Raw genomic sequence first — 14,192 nt, 5'->3', positions numbered from 1 at the left:
TCTTGACCTCTGGTATGAAGGTTTGGAAAAGCTACTCCCCTGCATTCAACATAGGTGTGCAGCACTGAGTGAACATACCTGCTTTATAACTGCTCTGTGGTTATAGAGTTTGATTCCACATGTCACTTGCGACAGAGAAGGGCCTGGGAATGCTGTCTTCTTAGTAAACTGTGGAGAGAAACCTCCCCATTGTCCAGTAGGATCTTCTGAGGACTCCTCAGGGAAGACAACATTGCCAAGAGCCTGGCTTAAACCTTCCCACATCCCTCTAGAGATTCCTGCACCCTCTGCTTCCCTACGGTGCCTGTATAGCAATGCACACCACGTGGGGAATAAACAGGAAGAACTAGAGATCTGTGCATGCTTACAGGGAAGCGATGTCATTGCAATCACGGAGACATGGTGGGACCTGAGTCTGTTCATCCTGGGGAAAGGAGGACTGAGGTGGGATCACATAAATGTTTATGAATATTCTGGGGGGGTCCTGGTGGATGAGAAGTTGGATATGAGCCAGCATCATGCGCTTGCAATCCAGAAGGCCAACAATATACTGGGCGTTATACTAGGATAAGGGTGGATGGTTCAAGTGGTGTCCCCCAGGGGTCGGTACTGGGCCTATCTTGTTTAATATCTTTATTGATGACCTAGACGAGGGGATTGAGTGTACCCTCAGTAAGTTTGCAGATGACACCAAGTTGGGAGGTGGTGTTGATCTCTCTGACGGTAGGGAGGCCCTTCAGAGGGACTTAGATAAGCTGGATCGCTGGGCTGGGGTGAATGGAATGAGGTTCAACAAGGCCAAGTGGTGGGTCCTACACTTTGGCCACAACAACCCCATGCAGTGCTATAGGCTTGGGGATGAGTGGCTGGATGATTGTGAAAAGAAAGGGGACCTGGGGGTGTTGGTTGATGCTCGGCTGAACATGAGCCGACAGTGTGCCCAGGTGGCCAAGAGGGCCAACGGCATCCTGGCCTGCATTAGAAACAGTGTGGCCAGCAGGAGCAGGGAGGTGATCATCCCCCTGTACTCAGCACTGGTGAGGCCGCACCTCGAGTACTGTGTTCAGTTTTGGGCCCCCCACTACAGGAAAGACATTGAGGCCCTGGAACGAGTCCAGAGAAGGGAAACTAAACTGGTGAGGGGTCTGGAGCACAAGTCTTATGAGGAGCGGCTGAGGGAGCTGGGATTGTTTAGTTTGGAGAAGAGGAGGCTCAGGGGAGACCTCATCGCACTCTACAACTTCCTGAAGGGAGGTTGTGATGATGAGGGGTTTGGCCTCTTCTCCCAGGCAACGAACAGGACCCGGGGAAATGGCTGCAAGTTGTACCAGAAGAGGTTTAGGTTAGACTTAAGGAAGAACTTCTTCTCTCAGAGTGTGGTCAGGCACTGGAATGGCCTGCCAAGGGAGGTGGTGGAGTCGCCATCTCTGACAGTGTTCAAGAGGCATCTGGACGAGGAGCTGCGAGATATGGTTTAGTAGCTTGTGGTAGCAGTGGGAGTGTGAAGATGGTTGGACTAGATGGTCTTACAGGTCGTTTCCAACCTTGTGATTCTATGATTCTATGATTCTATGATTCTATGATTCTATGGTTTTCAACTAAGACAAAGGAGATTTAGGTTAGATATTAGGAGGAAGTTTTTCACACAGAGGGTAGTGACACACTGGAACAGGTTGCCCAGAGATGTTGTGGATGCCCCATCCCTGGAGGCATTCAAGGCCAGGCTGGATATGGCTCTGGGCAGCCTGGTCTGTTAGTTGGCAACACTGCCCAAAGCAGGGGACTTGAAGCTATATGATCTTTGAGGTCCTTTTCAACCCAGGCCATTCTATAATTCTATGATCTTGAGGGAGGTGGGAGGCCTATGGATGAGGCCAGGCTCTTCTTGATGGTTTTTAGTGATAGCACAAGGAGTATTGGCTTAGAACTTGCTGTTCTAACATGCAGAACAACTTCTTTATGGTAAGGGTGATGGAGCGCTGGAACAGGTTGCCCAGAGAGGTTGTGGAGTCTTCTCTTATGGAGATATTCAAGACTCAGCTAGATGCCTACCTGTGCAACTTATTGTAGGGTACCTGCTTTACCAGGGGGTTGGACATAATGTTCTCTTGAGGTCCCTTCCAATCCCTGTGATTCTGTGTAATTCTGTGATGTGCTATGATCTGTGCTACAGACATACTGAAAATGGTCAGTAAAAATGTGAACAGCAAAGTGACAGATTTTACCTTCATTGCTCAAGGAAGTCAAACCTAAAGCTGTCTTCCAAGCAACTTGTGATACTGAGGGCTACAAAGTAGGATGGGAAAATAAATTGTGGGTGACTACATAGTAGACAACTAGTAATAAATATTCATCACTACATCTACATAGTCAGGGGTTCTAAAATAGCTGTTACTTCGAAGGACAATGATCTGAGAATAACTGCATTTTCCTTTGAAATTCTTACTTGCACTGAAAAATACAAAAAGTATGTAAATGCTCCATCTCCACATCCAGCTCCCATACATTTTTCATAGAAACATAGAATTATCTGAGTTGGAAGGGACCTCTAAAGGTCATCTAGTCCAACCCACCTGCAATGAACAGGCACTCAATCAGGTTGATCAGAGGCCTGTTCAGCTACTTCCCAAACTGATATTGCTGTCCACCAAATCCTGCAGCAGTAAACACAGGATTACTTTATAGTTGATTTACTTGCTGATTCCCTCAGGAGGAGATTCAATGGTTATCATAATCAGGAACTCCCTTCTTTAACATCTATTACCATTTCAAGACCACTGTACAAGTCAGTGACCCATGGGCTCACAAAACAATTTTTTTACTTCCTCTATGTGAAAAACATCCTCCAAATATCTAACCTAAATCTCCTTTGTCTTAGTTGAAAACCATCCCTCCCCTTATCCTATCACTACCCATCCTTGTAAAAAGTCGTTCCCCCTCCTGTTTATATGCTCCCTTCAAGAACTGGAGGGCCACAGTGAAGTCTCCCCAGAGCCTTCTCTTCTTCAGCTAAACAGTCCCAGTTTCCTCAACCTTTCCTCATAGGAGAGGTGCTCCAGCCTTCTGATCATCTTAGTGGCTCTCCTCTGGACCCAATACAAGAGCTCTGCATCTTTCTTGTGCTGGAGGCCCCAGGCCTGGATGCAGTACTGCAGGTGGGGCCTCGCAAGAGCTGAGTAGAGGAGGACTATCACCTCTCTTTCCTTGCTGGCCTCCCCCTTTTTAATGCAGCCCAGAACACAGCTGGCCTTCCAGGCTGCAATCACACACTGCTGGCTCATATCCAGCTTCTCGTAACATAACATCTCCTGCCAGTGACAGACTGAGGGATCAACATAGTGGCAATTCAGAATGCACATGGAAACTCAAGCAGTTAGAAACAAACCTTCAAAACCACTGCAAAATATTCTGATAGAAGCCCTCCACACAACCAGCTTCACCAGTTTGCAGTACTGGTCCCTGTGCTTTTTGATGTTGGTCTGTTACTCAAGGAGCACCATTTCCATAACAGCAGCCCATCTTGAGGGGGAAATCCTTCTTAATCGGTCAGAGCCATAACTAATCATCCTTGGCTTCCTAGATTTCCAAGAATAATGTGATCTTATTCTTCCTAGGCAGGAAATGCTCTAATAAGATTTTAAAGTCTGTTCCATAATTCTGAACAAACCAATTTATTCAGCTATGATAAAGAAGAGTGTCTGAACTTTTGCCACCTCCCATTTGGCTTTTACAGTCATATTATCAGAGAGATTTAATACAAAAGTATAGTGCAGCCAGTTCAATGCTTTGCAAACCTAAAGGAAATGTGTAAGAGGTATTAATAATAATAGTGAAGATTACAATTCTCTATGTGATTAATAATATCTTTTGTATCAATATTTGTAATTCTGCCGTTTCTTGATTTTCAGTCAGGAAGCAAGGGCACTTTTTTTTTTTTTTTTACCATTTATCACAACTTTGGTGCTTAAGCTTTCTGCTGAAAATATGGAGACAAAATCTGTTCTCAATCATGTTTGTGTAGCTTGTATAGCTGTTCTCAGCCATGTTTTGTACTCTTCTGATTTCACTACGAACACTTTGATCTACGCTATTGTTACCATGAGCAGAACTTGAGAGTTTGCCTCCCCCACTAGCACTTCTAGCAAGTGACCACTTGCCAGTTCTCTTTTAGGTCTTCAGGAAGTATATAATCTCCCCAATTCCACTTCATTGGAAACAGCTGCTCCCATTACCTGTATGCAAGATTTCAGAACATTCAAACCACAGCTTCAGTGCTTGCGTCTAGGGATTTTACAGGAAATGCCTGTCCATCAGTCCTTCTGCCAGAACACATATTGTCTGAGCTGTTCTGAAGAGGCAATTGTTACAATTCCAAGAACAGGCAATAATAAGGACAGAATAAAGCATATCCTTTAGAAAACAAATTGAAGAAAGAAGCTTTAAAGGAATTCATACATATTTTCCTTCAAATAATTCCACTATAATTTTTTTGTGAATGCGAGTACATCTCTGCAAAACTTCACTGCTAATGACTTATCAATACACAACATCTTCAAAACTGTTAGAAGAAGATTTTCATTTCATTAAAAGGAACTGAATTGTTCTATGATTCTATTATTGCTCTGTTTTCAGGAACTGCAAACTCATAAATGTACATCTAAGTTAACAAACAAAGTAATCATTGTGGCAATTTTCCAGGTTTCTTGTATGATGGCATGGATGAACTATTCACCAACTGTCTAACCAACATTTTTCCAACTATTTCTGTGGATATTTAACACCTGTGGATATTTAACATTTAGTCACCTTGCTGACTAGAAGTCTATTCTTTTTAGAGAAGTAGATACTTAGCACAGCCAACATTAAAATCTCATGCAAAGCAAGCTGTTACAGTAGCACTGATTTTATCCTGGAAAACCCTGCAAAAACACAGATATATGTATATATACCATTACACGAGTATATGAATATAACAAGTATATCATGTTTATCTTTTGGTTTACTTCAAGAGTAACTGAGAAAGCTTTATTACAGAATCACAGAATTGTAGGGGCTAGAATGGACCTCTAGAGATCATTTAGTCCAACCCTCCTGCCAAAGCAGGCTCCCTAGACCAGGTTGCACAGGTAGTCGTCCAGGTGGGTCTTGAACATCTCCAGAGAAGGAGAATCCACAACCTCTCTTGGCAAGATGTTCCAATGCTCCATCATCCTTACTGTGAAGAAGTTCTTATGCACATTTGTGCGGAACTTTCTATGCTTCAGTTTGTGGCCATTTCCCCTTGTCCTATCACCACACATTGCTGAAAAGAGTCTGGCCTCATCCCTTTGTCTCCTGCACCTTAGGTATTCATAGACATTGATCAGATCCCCTCTCAGTCTTCTTTTCTCAAGGCTGAACAGACCCTGGTAAACTTAGCCTTTCCTCATAAGAGTGGTGCTCCAGGCCCTATTGTCTCTGGAACAACAATTCATTAGAGCAAAGATGGTTTAATGGAGAAGACCGTGAGTGAGGAACCTGTCTCAAACAATGGCTTCCTTTGTTCTGATCTCGGTTCTGGGAAGACTCATCACAAGGGGAAGTGTGACACGCTCCTTGTGTCTTCCCTGCTGAAGTAAGTCTGCGCCAGTTCTGAAAAGCCATGCTGTCTGTCTCCTCTTCTGTAAAGCTTTGCACACGTTGGGATACGCTTTGTCCCACACTTTGTTGCTGCGTGAGCCAGAAAAACAAGGCAAAAAAGGAAGTCTGACCTCAACTGCGTAACCAGCTATGTGTAATACATGGAATGGGGTGACCACAGCAACAGCATTCCGTCCCTTAAGCACTTAACAAAAGCGTGCCTAGAAGCGTCTTGGTACGAGGCAGGAACCTTTCTTGTCAGCAGAGGGCAGCACAGGCCACATTAGTGAATAGAACCAAGCGTATTTACGGAAAAATCATACAAGTTTTCACTGTAATTGAGAACAAACCCCATCATACATCTGTAAGTGTGCCAGAAATGCACATCTTTCCCAGAATCACTGTGAATTCTCTGCGTACAACACATGCGAAAGAGGAAAGCCCGCGGTCAGGCCAGCCCCGGATCCCGCCCGACACCAGGCCGCGCTGCCCGCAGACGAGCGCAGACATGGCGGAACGCAGCGCGGCCCGAGAGGCGGGGGGGGCTGCGCAGCGCTGAGGCCCAGCGCGGAGGTAACGGGGTCCGTAGTGCTGCGTATTCCACAGCGGCACAGCCCTCTGCTTCCCGGTGTTGCCCAGGGGTGAGGCTGAAGGAGGCGGTGGGGCCCGGGCCGGGGTGGGGGATTTAATGTATAAACTCTGATTTATTCATGTGGCTGTGCATTGAAGATGGATTCCTATAAAATTCATAAGTCTTTGTGAGGGGGGGTAGAAGGCAGTTCTGCTGAGAGGCAGGAAGAGGTTTGATTTTTGCTTTCATTTCAAAGCCCTGGAATATGATTTATTGCAGAAATCTTTGAGATCTGTTCTCCCACTTTAGAAGGGTTTCAAGGCCAGCTATGAAATTTCCCCAATTTCCTCTTAGGCTTTGTGTTTAAAATGGCATTTGATCTTTGTGTGTGTGTGTGTGTGTATGTATATGAAATTTAGGTTGCCCAAGGCAAGAAATCTGGTTGTTTTTTCTGGTCTGTGCTATGCACCTTCTCAGCTATAACACTGACCATGTTTTTTTTGAGAAAATCTGTTACACTGTTAGGAACACTTGGCTGTTTCTGATCTTTGCCTTGGCTATAATCTGGGTTTTTTTCCAACTGCATAGAATTATTTGAGGAAAAATCATCTGCATCTCAGGTGGGCATAAAGGAGAAGAAGATTGATGCTCTACCTTTCCAAGACATGCTCTATACTCTCTTGGATGCATTTTTATTTTGTCTTGGTTTATCAGTGGAAGTTGGCTGCACTAAGGAAAGGTAGACTATGGTTTTGAATCTGTGGAGATGTATGGCTGAAGCACGGCACTTACCCCAAATGATTTTGGAGAGAATGGGTTTTTTTGCCAAGTGCTAGCTCCTTAGTTTTTAAACTGAGACAGTGGAGGTTTAGGTTAGATATTAGGAGGAAGTTTTTCACATAAAGGATGGTGACACATTGGAACAGGTTGCCCAAGGAGGTTGTGGATGCCCCATCCCTGCAGGCATTCAAGGCCAGGCTGGATGTGGCTCTGGGCAGCCTGGTCTGGTGGTTGGCGACCCTGCACATAGCAGGGAGGTTGAAACTAGATAATCATTGTGGTGCTTTTCAACCCAGGCCATTCTATGATTCTATGATGATTCTATGATTAGTTAGCAGAAAATCTCTCGCACTGGTTTGTCTGTTTTTCCCCATACAATGATTTTCAATTTTAAAAACTTCTGATTCAGCACAATGTTTTAGGATGACTGTATTTCAAACTTGAGGTAGCCTATTTATTTATTTATTTATTTTGCTTGCTTGTTTGTTTGTTTTCCCCTTAAGAGCAAACTGACTTATTAGATCTTTATTGATCACCATTGCTAATTGTTGTACACACAGTGGCTCATTACGCCATGCAGTCAAGTGTGAGAGATGGTAATGATTTGGCAAGAAAGTACCTCGGTAGTTCAGTATTACGGAGCCTAATTAAAAATGCAAGCCAATTTCTACCTTCACTTGGAATTCAGATGGATGTTCTCATACTTTGCTGAAGTTAAGCAGAATGTAAATGCCTTGTGTAGTTGTAGGAGAGATAGGGATGCTTATTTTGTACTGCACTGAATTATGATATCATTTATGCTTTTGTTCTTGCAGCTCTGCAACAACAATCATTCTGCATTTCATAAATTCAGAAAAAGAATGTTATTGCATCTGCACCTTTTTCTTGAATTTCTTCTCAGAACAAGGAAGACAGCAGAACACTGCTGACTGAGTACATATTCAGTTAATTTTACCAATGTTTGTTCAGCAACATATGCCAAATAGCACTAAATCTAGTAGGAAAGCAGTAAAATTCTGATGTTTTTAAATATCAGATGAAAAAACTGTGTGGCACAAAGACTGGATGAGGGATTAAAGCCTTCCTTCCAGTCTGTGACCAGGCACCTTTGGGGACACAGGGTGGTTTTTTGTTCTTTTTGTTTGTTTTGTTTGGGGGGGGGATTTATTTTGCCAAATTTTATGCAAATAGGTACCCTAAAAATGTAAAATTTCCTAAAGGCCGTAGGGAAATTTTCTCCCTGGGCTGGATTTTCTCATTATGCACTATTTCACAAGTCTGCATGGGTTTGCTGTACTACAGCTCCCTCAAGTGGTAAAATATTTTCCCATTTAAAACTGCAGCTAACTTAATGTGAAACATTGCAGAACCCTTCAGAAGGTGGTGGAGTCACTGTCCCTGGAAGTGTTCAAGAAACGTTTAGATGTTGCACTGAGGGACATGGTTTAGTGGAGAAATATTGGTGGTAGGTGGACTAGATGATCTTGGAGGTCTTTTTTTTTCCAGCTTTGATGATTCTATGATTCTGTCATAGAATTCTGGCATGGAAAACATGCAGTAGTCTGAGAGAATTTTCTCATGTCTTGGTTCTAGAAATGTTCCTTGACGTACTGAATTAATATGAAATGCTATGCAGGATTCCATGTGTTAAGCACTCTGCCTCAACCTTTGAAGGAAGCTAGAAGTTATAAAATGTACTGGCTTTGTGCTTGTCCTCAACATCAGTCTTGATGATTAAAATCCAGTTGCCACTTGATTTACAGAGCAGCAACGCATAAACAATGTTTTTTGTTTCTCATCATACTGCCTTTTAATATGGAAGCTGAGATGAAATTTATGATTGCCTAGGTAGTAGAGTACTTTATGGGTATGTATCACTTTTCAGCTTGAAGTATTCTAAGGTCCTTTGAAAACCAGGTACACACAGCAAACCAGTGCCATTCCAAAAATGTTTTCCCCTCAGAAACCTCTTTCTCATTTGTCATTGATGAAGGCATATTTATTACTTTTACTTGGTTGTTTCCCTGTTAGTTGTTTCTTGTGTTTCTACTTGCAGTGAATATCCCACTCCACTGAAGAAGTTAGTTACAGATTTCAATTCTGTTCTTGTCATGTGTTTTGATGTGTTTTTTTCTCTTACATAGCTTTGCTGAGTAAGAAGGTCACTCAGTTCTCCTTGCTGTTTGTCATACAAGCTGAGGAAAGTGCTTCCTTGGAAGTGGTTGTTTGGACATAAATGTGAGTAGTTTAATAGCTAACTGAATTTCCAAAATTAGTTTGAAACTTTCAAATTTTCATGCCCACATTCTGTTATCCATTTTTGTTTAACTGCTACCATAACCTTTACTTGAATTTGCTGTTGGATAAACTTGAAAAAGTAAATGCACGACAACGGAGATTTAGAATTTCTAGGAACTTAATCACTGCATTAAGTGTGGGAAAAGTCCTAAGGTAGAATGTATATATTATATTTAATCCAGTCCAAGACAGACTACTAGAAGTTTAAAAAGAAAACAAAAACACCTTTGTCACAGAGGATAAGTGTATGCATGGACGAATTATCACCAAAGCACTGTGTGGGGGAATTTCTTTGTATGTCCATAGTCGTGAATATGCTGAGTGGGAGATAGGAAAGTTCTGCAGTTTATATGGAAGGCTTCTATCCATGTGGTTTTTCCTCACTGTACATACCTGCCAAAACTGAAAATAAATAAACCAAAATAAAAGGTATGTAGTTTATGCTGCATCCAGAATGTTGAAAATACTCAAGGCTGTCTTGCATTTGGGTAACTAAATTTAGTAGTATGTGTAACATAATACATAATGTGTAGAGATAGTTGTAAGCACTGAAGAAAATTACATTTGAAGTGGCATGCATTAGAAGAAGCAGAGCTGAATCTAAGGGTATGTCATAATGTTTGTGCATTTAACAGTGTCCTTGCCTCTGCCCTAGATTGCATGAAAAGCAATATATACCAGTAGATCATCATCTTCTAATGTCAGCTGCTGCATGTTTGAGGGATGGGAAGCTGTCCTGCTGTAACCATGGTCACCCTGCTTAAGAAAACAACTCTTTTCACTCTTACAGACTCTGTGGTTGGATACTGGAACAAATGAGGAAGGATTCAACTCTGTGTGCTTTTCATTATGGCAGTTTAACAAATATATTTGAAAAAGTGTATCTCTGTTTTCCCTCTGTTTCTGAAACTGCTTTAGTAAAATAATTTGTGTTATAGACAATATTGAGCTCTCACAAGACTTCAAAATGTCAGGCAAGAATGAGCTGTTTAAAGACAAGTGAAGTGAAAGCAGACAGCATTTGCTATGGAGGTCAGGCTGGTCTGTAGTCTGTACTTGTAGAAGCATAATGAAAGTCGGTGCTCACTTTCTCGTCTTTCTCCTTTTCTTTTGAGCTCCAAGGCCCTACCTAATTTTTAAACTTATTTCTGGCATGCACAGTGCAACTGAAAGCTGCAAAATGTGCCAATTATCCAGCTGTCTCTCTTCTCCCTCTTCTTCCCCCCCTCTTGGGAGATTTCATCATGGAAGTAGTGATGGTGCAAGAAATGTACTTGTGAGTTCCTTCAAATGTGACTGTGTGTAACTGGCCTTGTATCAGTTTCTAAGTGTAAGTGACCTTTTATAGGGTCAGGATGTATGCAACTTCAGCTGCCATATTTTTGTAGAGATACAAAAGACTAAATCGTATGAAAAGAGGACACATGTTCACAGCACACCATTCAATGTGTCTACACATTTAATTCTGTTCAGCACCAGGAGAATAATGTTAGTAATGTTTGTGCATAGCAGTGCACTAGGCATCTTTTTGAAAGGGCTTTTCAATAATCAGAGGGAAATCTCATACAATCCCTAAAACCCTGCTTTCTGAAATTTCTTTTTTCTCTTTTCATTTAACACCAGTCAGAATATATGGGAGCGTGCTTTAATAAAGCTGTTGCTGTAAGACAATACATGTATCAGTATTAGGATATATGTGGTGTGTCTTTAACTTTTAAGAATTTGCAAAGGTAGCAATTAGGAGTTTGCAGATCTCACTGTTCTCAAATCAGTTTGTAGGTGTCACTGTTTTTGAATGGTCTTGATGATCAGTCTGTAACACAATAACAGAGCTAGAAAGGGAAAGAGGAATGATATGGACATGTTAAAAGTTTACCAGTCTGATGGGCCTCTCTGTTAGCAGCTGTGAAGAGATGATTTTGGAAGAGAAAGAAGGCATGGTCTCTTGCATAACAAGTGAAAGGTTTCAGTATTACAGGTGATCATGGGTCATATAGGAGCCAGAGTGTGATTTGGAGCTTATGATACACTGAGTTACATTAGTATCACTTGCTTAATCGTACTGCAGAGTAGTTCTTAACCTTAGCTTTACAGCTTCTAATAAAATGTGTTCAGCTACTTCCTGTTCGTTAATTGTACAAATTACTCATATTAAGTTGTGGTGATACTTAAAAGTTCTTCAGAACACCTGAAAATTCTGATATTTTCAATAAGTTCTTGAAAAAATCATTTAGGTATTTTTTGTTAGATTCCATTCCCACATTTACTTGGTAGTTTTATTCTTTTGAAGTAAGAAAAGCTTGAGGAAAAAGTCTGAAATGAAGAATCAGTCCTCATATATCTCATCTGTCTGTAATAGAAGTTAACCTTAATTGGAACTTGCATGTTTTATTAAAATCAAGACAACAGATATATCATACATCTCAGATAATCAAACATCTCAGTACTTAGAACAACTTATGAAAAAGATCTTGCCAAATTAGGGTGTAGTTACTGTGATGTCTGTTTAAAAAAAAAAAAAGAGTGTTTTTTTCTGATATTCTGTATCACTGCAACTTCCACGTTTATTTGTAGTCAGATACTTGGAAATAGTGAAAAGTGGGAAAAGATTTTGAAATACAGATTCACAGAATTTGAGACTTAGAGTCTTTTTTTTTTTTTCTGAGAAAGATTATTTTGCACATTTTGGAAAGATGGCAGCAGAATCTTGCTTGGTTTGAGGTAAATTTTCATGTTGCAATTTGTAACTCAGATTAAATAAGTTGTAGTGTTTACTTCTACAAGTCTGCCCTTGGATGCTATCAGGAAGGTAGTACAGAATGTATTCAGCAGAGTGAGGACATTGTGTTATTCAAATAGCTACTGCAGCAGAAGGTTGAGCTTTTTAATACATTCATAATTTGTGCAGTGGAAAAACAAACATTCTCCAAAACCAGCATTTTCAGTAAATTGAATCTGTTGACATTAATCCTGTAAAAACTCTGATATTTTATTGCATTATGTGTGAGGAGGGGATGATGCGTTGCCTATAAAGCTTCCCTTTATATGTTTTGGAAAAAGTATAAACTGATAGCAGATTTTATACATTAGTGAGTGTTTATCTGTTGCTTTCAGTGAAAAACACTGGTAGTCCAGTGGTATGAGTGCTAATGCATTAAGCACCACAAAATCTCAGCTGACAGAATGGCTTTGTAGTTACTTATCTCCTGTAGTAGCTGGGACTTCCCCTGTGTACTTCTATGTGCATAGAAAAACAATTTTGATGCGACATTTTTATTGTACTGGAAGTGTCTTTCTTGGTGCCATTTTTGGTAAATTACTGTTTTTTCCTTTATAATTAGTTTCACTCCCTAATTTTGAATAGTTAACTCTGCCTCAGCAGAAGTTCCCGAGCCCTTCTTTCTGCCAGCTTTTTCCTTGCTTCAGTTAGACTAGTATGCACACTTACACTTTCTCAGAATCTGGCTTCCTTGGTTCTACGTTTGTTCTGCTAATTCCACTATAAACCATTTCAAGAAAAGGTTGGGAAAACCAGTCATATATGCAAATAAGATAGTGTAAAAGAACATACAAGATAAAAACAGCCTTGTGATAATATAAAGAAAATGATATAATGTGTCATAATTGCAGAAAGTGTTTTGTGTTTTTTTTCTTCTTTCAGATTTTAAAATGTCTGACCAGAAAAATATTATATACAGAATCCATTGCATTGAAAAGCTACTCTCTGAGAACAATTTCCAAGATATTGAGGATCATCTTAGAGAGCTTGAAGATGTCAGTATGACTGTAGAATATCTTCAGGGGACTGAAGTTGTCAAGGCTGTATACAGAGTACTCAAGAGCTGCTCTTCAGCAGACCTGAAAAAGAAAGCAAAGCAGCTATTATCAAGATGGAAAGCACTTTACAAGAATAACCGTCTTCAGTCAGTGCAAGCCAAGAAGTCAGTTTCTGTATGTGTGAGTGAGGAAACTGAACATCTTGAGATTCCTGGAGAACAATTGCTGTCTGAAGGACCTTGTCAGCAGGTAGAATTAGATGCTGTCCCTTCTAAAATTTTGGTCCCACCACAAACCGTTAAAAAAGTGGTAAGTAACAACGCAGAAGGCAGCATAGATCAGCTTTCCCCTTTTGAGGAAGGATGCATCGATAATGAAGGTTCTAAACCTCTTGTTAATGAAGCAGACTTGCAGCAGGATCACATGAGAGCTCTGAGGTGTAAATGCACAGATCTTCTTTATAAAGCTTTGACTGGTTCTGCCAAAGACAAAGAAGAAACTGATAAATGGCTAGAGCTGTCTAAAGAAATTGAAGAACATATTTTTGCTCTTCATTCTAAAAATGACAAAAAGTATAAAAACTGCATCAGAAGTAAAATCTCTAACCTGAAGAACCCTAAAAGTTGCAACTTAAAACATAACCTTTTTTCAGGGACTTTGAGTCCAAGGGCTTTTGCCGAGATGACAGTGATGGAAATGGCCAGTGATGAACTGAAACAGCTCAGGGCCCTGTACACAGAGTCCTCTATTCAAGAACATCAGCTTCCACAAGTTATTAATGGCACACAGACAAGCAAAATAAAGTGTAGGCGCTGTGAAAAATTTGATTGCACTGTCACTATGATTGCCAGAGGAACTCTTTTTCTTCCAGGCTGGGTGCGAAACACAAATCCAGATGAACAAATGTTGACCTTTGTTATTTGTAATGAGTGTGGAGAACAATGGTATCACAGCAGATGGATTTGTTTGTAATGCTCACTCACTTTTAAGAAGTCACTCAAAAACACAGATAAGAGAATATGTCTCTTGAAACTGTATAGTGTAAAATCGGATATTGATACTATTGACACAAATAAAAATTGCAAAAGCGCTTTTAAAAATTGCTAAGTTATTTCTGAAGACCTACTGAAATTTGTTTGGTTGTGTT

General features: G+C 40.7%; 1 protein-coding gene across 10 annotated transcripts; it reads left to right on the top strand.

Moving 5' to 3' along the window:
* Nucleotides 1–5,036: 5,036 nt before the first annotated feature.
* Nucleotides 5,037–14,175, top strand: TCEANC (transcription elongation factor A N-terminal and central domain containing). 10 transcript variants are annotated; one of them, XM_090125410.1, is made up of 4 exons: nucleotides 5,037–5,983; nucleotides 8,338–8,435; nucleotides 9,115–9,208; nucleotides 12,930–14,175. In XM_090125410.1, the coding sequence occupies exon 4, from the start codon at nucleotides 12,938–12,940 to the stop codon at nucleotides 14,015–14,017; it is 1,080 nt and encodes a 359-aa protein (XP_089981536.1). In that variant the 5' UTR covers nucleotides 5,037–5,983; nucleotides 8,338–8,435; nucleotides 9,115–9,208; nucleotides 12,930–12,937; the 3' UTR covers nucleotides 14,018–14,175. The 10 variants fall into 10 exon arrangements, 7 of the variants coding, with proteins under 7 accessions (XP_089981536.1, XP_031451949.1, XP_031451948.1 ...); XM_031596089.2 differs by lacking the exon at nucleotides 8,338–8,435; XR_016460080.1 differs by lacking the exons at nucleotides 5,037–5,983; nucleotides 8,338–8,435; nucleotides 12,930–14,175 and adding exons at nucleotides 5,990–6,192; nucleotides 10,059–12,912.
* The last annotated feature ends 17 nt before the right edge of the window (nucleotides 14,176–14,192 follow it).

Source organism: Phasianus colchicus, chromosome 1 (assembly GCF_987193195.1).
Source record: "Phasianus colchicus chromosome 1, bPhaCol1.hap1.1, whole genome shotgun sequence".
NCBI classification, from domain to species: domain Eukaryota; kingdom Metazoa; phylum Chordata; class Aves; order Galliformes; family Phasianidae; genus Phasianus; species Phasianus colchicus.
The sequence above is the reverse complement of the archived record's forward strand: the minus strand, read 5'-3'. Positions and strand labels throughout refer to the sequence as shown.